This window comes from Schistocerca serialis, chromosome 2 (assembly GCF_023864345.2).
Source record: "Schistocerca serialis cubense isolate TAMUIC-IGC-003099 chromosome 2, iqSchSeri2.2, whole genome shotgun sequence".
Taxonomy (NCBI): domain Eukaryota; kingdom Metazoa; phylum Arthropoda; class Insecta; order Orthoptera; family Acrididae; genus Schistocerca; species Schistocerca serialis.
The window spans coordinates 617064614-617077586 of NC_064639.1; the positions used below are offsets into that span (position 1 = coordinate 617064614).

Sequence of the window (12973 nt, forward strand, 5' to 3'; positions counted from 1 at the left end):
GGTCTGACCTTTTGTTTTGGTCCACATCTGAATGAATGAATAAATTTTATCAACTACAAGAAAGATGGTTATCGTTTATTATGGACAACAAAGAATAAATTTTTGCCACTTAGCGAGTCTTATGCATATGTTTATGTCACGTGACATTTAGCATTCGGTGATTATGAAACATATGTGATTAAAATTATTGTGTTCATATTTTAAAATATAGGCCTGTTAATATCTATAAATACACTTGCTACTTACAGTCACCAGCTAGACTGTCACGCTGAAAAGCAAAGCATTTGTAACCATATGAAGTCTCCAGTGTAGCAACTAAAACATCTAGTGCAAAATCAGAATCTTGTTCATCATAGCAGATGAATACATCATATTCCTTGTCATCTGAAATATACAACCATTATCAGTGATGATAAAAGTACAATCATAAAAAACTGACTAATACCCATTTTACCTTTCCAACATACATATGTAAACAGTTTTAACAAAAAAGAGCTATACGTGCTGTACATTACTCCTTAGGGAAAACAAATACATAATTAACATTACAGCATATAAAAAAAATTTCTTATTAGCTCAAACACTACATTAGATTGTCATTCACTAAGAGGGTGTGAGTGGTACTAGCTACAGAAAAATTAAAATTCTAAATCGCCTTATTTTCAGTATTAACCTTTATCACTTTTGTCAGTATTAGATATAGTAACACAAAAGAAAATGTTCATGCATTTCTTTGTGTGTGTGTGTGTGTGTGTGTGTGTGTGTGTGTGTGTGTGTGTGTGTGTGTGTGAGAGAGAGAGAGAGAGAGAGAGGGAGGGAGGGGGGGAGGAAGGAGGAAGGGAGAGGGATGGGAAGGGAGGGAGAAAGAGAGAGGGAGGAATACACAGATTCAAATCCATGATGTGGGTGATTATACTGGCAACATGACTGACAACATATTAATAATGATTAGTCTTTATCTGAATGACTCACAATTTAAGTTGAGAAGCGTTAAAGAGATTCACATAAAACTGAAATCTTGCCGATAAACAAAAGCTGAATGTATCTAGAAAGAAATGTAAGGACAGCTATATGAGAGTGCTTAATGAATTTGAATGTAATATCTAATCTGGGGAATGTAAAAACAGTCAGACATTTAAAGAATTTTGTTCATTTAATCAACCAGTGGCTCAAAATCATCAATTTACTTGCTCATCTGATTATATTAGCACTGAAATTGAAGATTATAATGGTAGGCCAAGGTAATAAATTTGATCTGTAACTGAAGAAGTTCTTCCATTATTTATCACTCACTCCCATTTAGTGCACTGAAAATTAAGTAGATTGCACCATTAGGCCTCATGTTGTTAACACATGAATTTCATAATAAACCCACACAGGAGCACATTAATGCAAACATTCCTTCATGGTTGGCAGAAGATGTCATGACTCAGTTTCTGCTGCTCATTACATCAATACACCAAATTGGCAATAATACAAGGTAACCCAGAGAACTTCAAAACTGGAAGATCCAAAGTCACCACAAATTTAAACTGCCTGAAATTTGTTTGTCATCTTGGTCTTCTTCGAATAACAATAAGGAAACTGAACATGTTAAATAGTGCAGAAAATTGGTCTCAGAATATGCTTTGGAAAAAGAGAAGTTATGTTAACTAACTCACCACTTGTAAATATAGTAGGAGAAAAGTACATCAAAATCATAGCAAATTTAAATATTTAGGAAAAACTGTGATGTATAAAGAAGAAAAAAACTATGTGCTATAACAGAATAAGCAAACTGTGAAAAGCACAATACAGGGTGTTACAAAAAGGTGCGGCCAAACTTTCAGGAAACATTCCTCACACACAAATAAAGAAAAGATGTTATGTGGACATGTGTCCGGAAATGCTTAATTTCCATGTCAGAGCTCATTTTAGTTTCGTCAGTATGTACTGTACTTCCTCGATTCACCGCCATGATTTCATACAGGATATTCTACCTGTGCTGCTAGAACATGTGCCTTTACAAGTACAACACAACATGTGGTTCATGCACGATGGAGCTCCTGCACATTTCAATCGAAGTGTTCGTACGCTTCTCAACAACAGATTCGGTGACCGATGGATTGGTAGAGGCGGACCAATTCCATGGTCTCCACGCTCTCCTGACTTCAACCCTCTTGACTTTCATTTATGGGGGCATTTGAAAGTTCTTGTCTACGCAACCCTGGCACCAAATATAGAGACTCTTCGTGCTCGTATTGTGGACGGCTGTGATACAATACGCCATTCTCCAGGGCTGCATCAGCGCATCAGGGATTCCATACGACGGAGGGTGGATGCATGTATCCTCGCTAACGGAGGACATTTTGAACATCTCCTGTAACAAAGTGTTTGAAGTCACGCTGGTACGTTCTGTTGCTGTGTGTTTCCATTCCATGATTAATGTGATTTGAAGAGAAGTAATAAAATGAGCTCTAACATGGAAAGTAAGCGTTTCCGGACACATGTCCACATAACATATTTTCTTTCTTTGTGTGTGAGCAATGTTTCCTGAAAGTTTGGCCATACCTTTTTGTAACACCCTGTATATCATGAAGAATACACACAACAAAAAACAGAACTCCTGAAGACAGGCGTTGACTGTGGATATTGTATCACCGAGATAGTCCCTTCGACTGCTCAGAGATGTCACTACACTTGCCATCCCTTTGAGTGTTCAGAGATGCCACTAAACCTGTCCAAAGATGTAAACAACTATGCATGAGCAGTGTCTATTAGATGGAGGGGGTCCGACAGCAGATCAGTTCCAGTCATTCCACCTGGAATGAGGTACATGGCTTGTGTTGTCTGTAGTTCAACCATGTCTAGACGGTCCATACCGCAGTTCAATCACATCCACATTGTTACTTTGTGGCAAGAAGGGCTCTCAACAAGGGAAGTGTCCAGGCGTCTCAGAGTGAACCAAAGCAATGTTGTTTGGACATGGAGGAGATACAGAGGGACAGGAACTGTCGATGACATGCCTCACTCAGGCCACACAAGGTCAACTACTGCAGTGGATAACCACTATCTATGGATTATGGCTCAGAGAAACCCTGACAGGAATGTCAGCATGTTGAATAATGCTTTTCGTGCAGCCACAGGACGTTGTGTTATGACTCCCGATGTCCATGGTGAGGTCCATCTTTGCAACCAAAACACCATGCAGCACGTTACAGATGGATCCAACAACATGACAAATGGACCGCTCAGGACTGGCATCACGTTCTCTTCACCAATGAGTGTTGCATATGCCTTCAACCAGACAATTGTCAGAGACATGTTTGGAGGCAACCCGGTCAGGCTGAATGCTTAGACACACCATCCAGCAAGTGCAGCAAGGTGGAGGTTCTCTACTGTTTTGGGGTGGCATTATGTGGGACCGATGTACAACACTTGTGGTCATGGAAGGCGCTGTAATGGCTGTACGATACGTGAATGCCATCCTCTGACCGATAGCACAATCATATTGGCAAGGCATTCATCTTCATGGATGACAGTTCGCGCCACCATCGTGCACATCTTGTGAATGACTTCCTTCAGAATAACGACATCGCTCGACTAGAGTGGCCAGCATGTTCTCCAGACACGAACCCTATCAAAAATGACTGGAATGGATTGAAAAGGGTTTGTTTATGGATGATGTGACCCACCAACCACTCTGAGGGATCTATGTCGAATTGCCGTTGAGGAGTGGGACAATCTGGACTGACAGTGCCTTGGTGAACTTGTGGATAGTATGCCACAATGAATGCAGGCATGTAGCACTGGAAGAGGACATGCTACTGGGTATTAGAGGTACCTGTGTGTACAGGAATCTGGACCACCACCTCCGAAGGTCTCACTGTATGGTGGTACAACATGCAATGTGTGGTTTTCATGAGCAATAAAAAGGGTGGAAATGATGTTTATGTTGATCTCTATTCCAATTTTCTGTACAGGTTCCGGAACTGTCATAACTGACATGATGCAAAACTTTTTATGATGTGTGTACATTATAATCACTAGGAATATGTGCTGTAGCTAACAACTGGTGCCAGTCATGCCTAGCAGATTTTGGTGAAAAACTTGTGGGGACACAAGCTATATGGACTTCCTTCCCCAAGAATATCGTTGCAAAAGCAGTATCTCTGGACCTTGGGTAGTGTGTTCTGTGACACCAAGTTTTTAAGTTGTATCCCTCCATATAACGTGTGTAAATAAATATTGTGTATGTGAATCAGTGATGTTGACAGTCATTACACATCACAAACATCGTGTTCGTTACCCAGTTCCTACATTGTTGACCCCGTGCTGCAACATTTTTGTGTGACACGCTGCTCTGCCTCCACCCAACATGAGAATACAACACCTTGCCAATGTGGATCCTACAAACACCAATGTCAGCCAGCAAGTGTTGTGAATGTTTACCTATCGACTTTTCACCGCTACAAGATGGAAATTCCACTACTTCTGGGTTTAATACGTGCACAACAATGCAACCATTGTCACATCAACACACACATAATGACTGTGATATTGAACTTCTATCGACCACAGTGTCTTTACTGAACACTGAAAGTAGTGCTACGAGTGCTTATGTGGACACTAACCTCATCAGACTACATAAAGAAGGGACAACGATGATCGATGGTAATGAACAATGGTGCTACCCTGCCACCCCCGCCATTCTGCAGTGCAATATTCCAATTGCTATACATTCAACTAATAAAAGTGCTACTCGCAAGTCTCCCTATCAACCTAGTGTCTCTACCATTACTGAGATGTCAGGCATTGACAGGCTAATTACGGACACCAACCACAGTTACGTAACAAACACTGAACAGTCAGTGACAACATGAAAGTCAGTGTATTTGGTGGCCTCAGGGACAGAGAGGCTGGTTAACAGTGATTTTGAACAGAATGGCATGTTTCTGCACACCACTTTTGCTCTCACACATCACGTGGGTGAAGTCACACACCTTGGGCGTGACGTCACAGACCCGCCGGCCACACCAATGCCCACAACCCAGCTTGCACCGGGATATGCTGACGCTCACTATGTGCTGGTATGGATGCACGACATGACTGTTTTACCATGACCACACGTCAACAGCTATCAGGATACCACACCAGACACATCAACAGCACTACGACCACAAGATGCATATCAGAATTACAACCTGACTGCTACACCAACCACACTCACATCGAAGTGCATCAAGTTCGAGCCAGACATCAACACCATTCCACATGGACTGACATTCTACCACGATTTTATACAGCTGGCGATGATTACACGGCATGCTGTTGATCCTATGGGCACAACGCAAGGACCTCCCACTTTGTGATGCCCTCTGAACGACCGTGACTTCACACCACCTACTACAACACACGTTATGACCAAGGGGTGTAACACTGTTAGCATGGAGTTACTTGCTACACCACCTGCACCACGCGCTATGTTTCATTACACCGACACCACCACAGTAACTGCGACGGCTGCAACATGACTAACGGAACACTGTGCACAGTGGACACACGGAGAAACACTGCCAGATAACTGTGATATCCAATGGAATTATATTTTTCCGCATTCTGCTGATGCCTCTATATGACACACAGGTGACGGCACAGAGGTATCAGGTGCGCTGTGACCCTCGCAACTTCACGGGTGTGACATCACTGCCCAGCCGCCTGTGCCGCATGTCGCACCACAGCTTCAAACGGAATATCACACACACCATGCCGACAAGTACAACAGACAATGGCCACACCTCATCAGGCCACCACAGTTGGTCCAAGCAACCCCATGCAACTACTGCACAGGGGCAATTCAGTGGGAACAACAGAAAACGACCACTATGGAAACCACCCACCATCTATCAAACTCCACCTGCCGCCCATTCACACAAACTCACCAGAAGTGTGCTTTGGCTTATGCAGAGCAAGCTGTTAATACTTCTCAACCATCTCAGTGAGCAAGCGGATCTCGTCAGCAATCTACTGCTAAATAACCCGACTGTGCTCAAGTATGAGACTATGAAGTCAGTAATATTGAAACAATTGTCACGCATGCCAGAGCAACAACTGCACCTTGTCATAAACGAGATGATGCTGGGTGACGACACGCCATCAACATTATGGCACAAACTGTGCCTGAAAATTGATAACAACCTACTATCAGATGGGGCCCTGTGGTCATTATGGTTACTCAAGCTCCCAGAGCATATACAGATAGCACATCTAGTACATGGGGACACACCATTGGAAATGCGTCTACAAGTGACTGATAGGATGCTGGCGCTCACACACCACGGGACACTGATCAGCACCAGGACAGCCATCTACAACTGCCGCACCAGCAATGGATACGGTACACAACAGACGAGGGCAGCAGGGGCAGACACTGTGTACAGACCCGAGGCAACCTCCTCCTCCCCCCGCAAGTGGACCCCACTCACCCTACAGGCTGCAACCCCTGCAGCACTGCAACAATCATGGCGCATGGACCCAGCACCTGCAGGAAATAAACAAACAAGGGAGATGGCCGACACCTGGGCTGCTACAACACAGCCCAGCCAAAACAAAATGATGAGCGGCTACTGCTGGTTTCATGCGTGATTTGTTGCCAATGCACGCCGCTTCTGACAGTTGTGTGGCTACCCAAACTACACTGGCACACCAGCCTGCCTCCCTACAACAAGCCAACTTTCTACTGGAGATACCAAAGCACATAACATTCCACACACAGAGGCAGATGGTGCACGACCGTTTGTTATATGCACCGGCTACACAAGTACCTGCTAGTCGATATGGGCACAGACATCAGCACACTACCCCCATATCTCACCACAGGAGATTACAAGCCCTCAACCATACAACTCTGAGTGGCAAATGATACAATAATACTGGTAGTGGGGACAGCCTATGTGATGCTCTGGCTAGATGACCATACACCAAGTCCGTGGACTTTTTTTGTGGCTGAAACGGTGGAACTAGTGCTCGGAGTGGACAGTAGACTTCCTCCATCATTACTGTCTCATCTTGGACATTAGTGGGGCTCTGTTATTACAAGGCAACACCCTATAGGAGGTGTCTGCAGTGACAGTCTGCTGTTCACCATGGACCCCCCCCCCCCCCCCCCCCCTGCACCACTAGACATTGAGACTGCAACGGATCTTGCATTACAACATGCAACACAGTGCAACGAACTCCACAAAAAGATCATCTGCAAAGAGAACAACAAAACATGTACAGAGAATGAGCACCTATGCAGCCATCATCATGAACTGGACAACCAACTGCAATGAATCCGGCAGCAACTACAGATGGCCCAGTGCACCCGAGAGCCACAGGATAATTGCACAACCACTAGCATGGATACACAAGTTAGTACAGTGCCTATTATACTTGGTGATGCAGCTCTCACGAGCAGGTCAAATAGCAACAGTGTTTCTGCTCTTGTGAGCAGGTTACCCACCAACAAGGCCACTACCCTTGTGGACAGATAAGACAACAGGATTCCGCCCCCTGGGCCACCGCTACCAAACAAAACAGTTAGCATAGTTATGGACGGCACTGTCCATAGAATTAATATGACTCTGGGATCGAGCTTATGCTACCGCCCCCACTGCCTGTCCCCCCACAAACTCAAGGTGGCCAAGGCAGCCATAGAAGAATTTCTCCAGGATGATACAATCAGACCTTTGGACAGTGAATGGGCATAACCTATCACTATGTGGCCAAAGAAAGAGAGTACACGGCGCCTCTGTGGCGAATACTGGTACTTCAATGCCAAAACAATTATAGGTAGCTACCCGGTCTCTCGAATATTCAAGATTTTGCACACGAGATGGCAGGGGCAACCATCTTTAGCGTATTGGACTATAAAACAGCATACTCCCAAATAGCTATGGCCGTGGAGGACGTTCACAAAAAGGCCATTATCAATCCATTCGGTTTACATGAAGTTCTATTCATACCATTTGGGTTGAAAAATGCCATACAGACATGGCAAAGATTCATTGATGGGTTGTTTTTCAATGTGCCACTCTGTTACTGCTATTTAAACAATTTAATTATATTCTCAAAATACACAGAGAAACATGAAAAACACCTTCATGGAGTATACAACAAGCTGCCACAACACAGGGTAGAAATTAATACTGACAAATGCCAACTGCGACAGCCTTGCATCACGTTCGTCGGCCACCTAGTCGACGCAACAGGCATGCAGCCCACACAGGACAAAATTGAGCAAATCACTAACTGGCCCCCTCCCACAAATTACCAAAAACTATGTAAATTTCTCGGCATTATCAATTTTGTACCAACAACACCTGCCCCATGCAGCTGAAACACTACTTCCCATCACAGAAGCTCTACAGTGAAAAATAAATTGGGAAAGATGAAGCTAACATGGACAGTCGAGATGCAAACTGCATTCAGCAACATTAAAGCTCAACTAGCCCACACCATCACCCTCACACTACCTTCACCAGATGCTCATTTTATTATTAGATTAGATGTAAGCGATCAAGCGATAGGCACTGTATTACAGCAAGAAGTGCCAGGGATGATTCAACCTCTCCATTTTTTCTCAAGAAAACTGACAGACTCTCAAAGGAAGTGGTCAACCTTTGACCAAGAACTACTGACCATGTATGAAGCAGTGCACTACTTCTGTGATGATACTGAAGGGAGACCACTTACTATCTATACAGACCATCGAACATTAGCTGCTGCAGTAAAGAACCTGTCTGCCAATGCCACACAGCACAATTTTAGGCACTTGGACCACATCTCACAGTTCACAACAGATGTTCACTAAGTGCACAGAGGGGACACATGGTTGCAGACTACCTGTCCACCTAGCAGCCGTGACCATTCACCTGGATTTCGGTAACCTTGGGGATGCACAGGCAACAGATATGGACCTGGGACAATTCTTGTCAAGTGGAAACATGGGATTACAACTACAACAATGCTCAGTGTCTGGAACCAACAAACTAGTTTGGTGTGATGTGTTAACAGGGAGGCAATGACCTTCCGTCCCTGTCAACGATCGCCAAAAAATATTCAATTTGCTCCATTACTTAGCTCATCCTGGAGTGTGCCCCACGACAGAACTAGTTTCAGAGTGTTATGTGTGGCTGAATGTGAAGAGAGATTGTGCCACTTGGACATGAGTGTGCATTCCTTGTCAGAGGACAACACAACCAGCCACCATTAGGAAGCTTCCCTGTCCCGAAGGGCTGTTTTTGCCGTGCACATATAGATATAGTGGGGCCACTACTTAAATCTAATGGATTTTGTTATATCCTATCGGTCAATGAGCGAACAACTCAGTGGGTGAAGGCCACTTCACTCAGGGACTTATCAGTGGAGACAGTTGCGAGATCTTTGATCGATCTATGGGTAGTGAGATTTGGCTGCCCTGAGTCACTAAGAACCGATCAGGGCAGACAATTTGAATTGACTCTTTATGGAACTGTGCCACCTCTGCGGCTGCCACCGATTCCATACCACAGCCTACAATCCACAGTCAAACAGCCTCGTGGAACGATGGCACCGCACACTGAAAAGAGCACTGGTGTGCCACAATAGCGAATGGTCAGAGGGGGTGCTGCTGGGTATCAGAACAGCTCACAAAGAGGACCTCGACACCTCGCTAGCAAAGAGCCTCTATGGTGAAGCGATTAGCCTTCTGGCGGAATTTGTCACGTGGACAATGGACGAAGGCAACAAGGATCACTCTGACCTCCTACAAAGGGTCAGAGAATGGATACTCAGCATCAGAGTCCCACTGCCCTCACATCACACAACACCCTCTGTATTTGTGCACAAAAACCTACAGACTTTCACTCGTGTAATGCTATGCACAGACACTATCAAGCCAGCACTGCACCCAGCATACAGTGGACTGTATAAAGTACTAGGATGGGGACCCAACATATTCAAATCAAGCTAGCCGGCAAACCCATTACTGTGTCTGACTGAAGCCAGCATGGACTTTGGTGGAGATGCTGGGGAACAATACTGCCCCTTTGACCCCATGCCATGACCCAACCCCTTTTGCCATCACAGTCAATGTCAAGCACTATCTTCCTGAAGATATCACTGTGTCTCTACATGACACAACGATCATGGTATCTGCCACGTACAAAAACTGACAGGTTGGCAACAGCATGGTGTTGCGATCATTGTACCACTCCACACCGATACCACAGTCATTCAGTACAGCTGCACTGTTATCTACCTTCCTACATGTGTAAGCCCAAGATCACAACACGGAAAACCGGACACAGGATTAACCTACACCCCCATCACAGGATCATGTACAACCACCGGTGGATGACCTAACGATGGAACCTCTAGTACCACCTACTCAGCCAGTACCGACGTCACGAACAGACAGACTGCTGCGCCGACCAAGACATCTAGATGAGTACGAGCTAGACAGGATCTCCAGAGATGACCTGCACCATACCACAACACATTTCAGCACTCCATGCCTTTGGGGGAGGGCCAAATAACAGTATCTCTGGACCTTGGGTAGTGTGTTCTGAGACACCAAGTGGTTAAGTTGTATCTGTCCATAGAATGTGTATAAACAAAAATTGTGTACGTGAATTGGTAACATTGACAGTCATTACACGTCATGAACTTCTTGTTTGTTACCAAATTCCTAAATACTTGTGAGAAACAAAATACACACATCCAAAGAAGTGTTGCATCACCCTGGCTCCCAGAACTCCTGAAGATAGATGTCGACTGTGATACTGTATCACAGGCACAGTCCCTTTGACTGTTCAGAGATGTCACTAAACCTGCCCAAGGATGTAAACAACTATGCATGAGCAGCACCTACTAGATGGAGGGGGTCCAATAGCCGATCACTTCCAGTCATTCCACCAGGAATGAGGTATACAGCTCTTGTCTGTAGTTCAACCATACCTAGACAGTCAATACCATGGTTCGATCATGTCCACATTGTTACTTTGTGCCAGGAAGGGCTCTCAACAAGGGAAGTGTCCAGGTGTCTCAGAGAGAACCAAAGCAATGTTGTTTGGACATGGAGGAGATACAGAGACACTGGAACTGTCGATGACATACCTTGCTCAGGCTGCCCAAGGGATACTACTGCAGTGGATTATGGCTCAGAGGAACCCTGACAGTAACACTACCATCTTGAATAATGCTTTTGTGCAACCACAGGAAGTTGTGTTATGACTCAAACTGTGTACAATTGGCAGCATTTTGTGCAACTTCACTCCCGACATCCATAGTGAGGTCCATCTTTGTAACCACAACACCATGCAGCTTGGTACAGATGGGCCCAACAACATGCCGAATGGAACGCTCAGAACCAGCATCACATTCTCTTCACTGATGAGTGTCACATATGCCTTGAACTGGAGATGTGTTTGGAGGCAACCTGGTCAGGATGAACACATTAGACACACTGTCTAGCGAGTGCAGCAAGGCGGAGGTTCCCTGCTGTTTTGGGGTGGCATCATGTGGGGCTGACGCACACCACTGGTGGTCATGGAAGGCACCGTAACAGCTGTATGATATGTGAATGCCATCATCTGACCGATAGCGCAACCATATCGGCAGCATATTGGCGAGGCATTCGTCTTCATGGATGACAATTTGCGCCCCCATCATGCACACCTTGTGAATGACTTCCTTCAGGATAATGACATCACTCAACTAGAGTGGACAGCATGTTCTCCAGATATGAACCCTATTGAACATGCCTGGGATAGATTGAAAAGGGCTGTTTATGGACAACGTGACCCATCAACTACTCTGAGGGATCTACGCCAAATCGCCATTGAGGAGTGGGAAAATGTGGACCAACAGTGCCTTGATAAACTTGTCGATAGTATGCCATGATGAATATAGGCATGCATCAATGCAAGAGGATGTGCGACTGGGTATTAGAGGTACCGGTGTGTACAGCAATCTGGACCACCACCTCTGAAGGTCTCATTGTATGGTGGTACAACACGCAACGTGTGGTTTTCATCAGAAATATAAAAAAGGGTGGAAATGATGTTTATGTTGATATCTATTCCATTTCTCTGTACAGGTTCCAGGATCCTCAGAAACGAGGTAATGCAAAACTATTTTTGAAGTATGTATATTAATAAAGAAGTTCCTCGGGGTAGCACATTAGAACCAATACTCTTCCTGACATACATCAATAATTTTTCCAATAATAATAATAATAATAATTATTATTATTAGCTTTACTGGCCACATTGGACAACATGAGTAGTAATAGATTCAACTTTTCTATGAAAGCCGTACTGTTTGATTTTTGTAATTCACCCAGTGCTGTTTCATTCATTCCAACTGTAATCTGCTCAGTGCATCTGAAATCTCATGGGGAAAAAATTCTCATTGCTGATAAAAGCTATATTACAGTCACTGAAAAATCTAGGGAACTACATGCATAGGAAGCAAATGATACCCTTCAAGGATGTTGACAACTGTTCAACAACCGATGTAGTTACATTGACCATAAAGGGCAGAAATGCCACAAATTTTAATCTGATGAGACAAAATGACAGTTAAGTTAAATAGGTTGCATAACAAACACAAAATTTGTGGGACTGAATATTGACCAAAGTGGACATGAGCAAGAGGCTGCAGGTGGTGATCATGTGTGCATAAGGTGCGCTAACTTGTGGGAATGTGTGTGTATTTTCTTTTCTGAAGAAGGCTTTGGCTGAAAGCTAAACATGTAACAGTCCTTTCTTTGTGCTTGTCAAAAACTTGACATGCTATCTTTACTGCGAGTAGCAATCTGTTCTTTTCCTAATACTGTTGATATTCCAACCTGGAGTCTCCATTGTTTTAATAAATGTTAAGGTCAGGAAAACTCAGTAGCTGCAAAGCACTGCCTATGGACAAGAGTAGACTTAATTTGATGAAACATAAATCTTGCCCTTTGTATTGA

General features: G+C 44.3%; 1 protein-coding gene across 1 annotated transcript in view; it reads right to left on the minus strand.

Annotated features, from left to right (window-relative positions):
- Nucleotides 1–12973, minus strand: part of LOC126456281 (X-linked interleukin-1 receptor accessory protein-like 2) — a 138582-nt gene that overhangs the window by 22079 nt on the left and 103530 nt on the right. The window contains exon 7 of the mRNA XM_050092032.1: nt 247–384. Coding sequence (XP_049947989.1) covers nt 247–384 — 138 coding nt within the window. The remainder of the gene's footprint in view (nt 1–246; nt 385–12973) is intronic.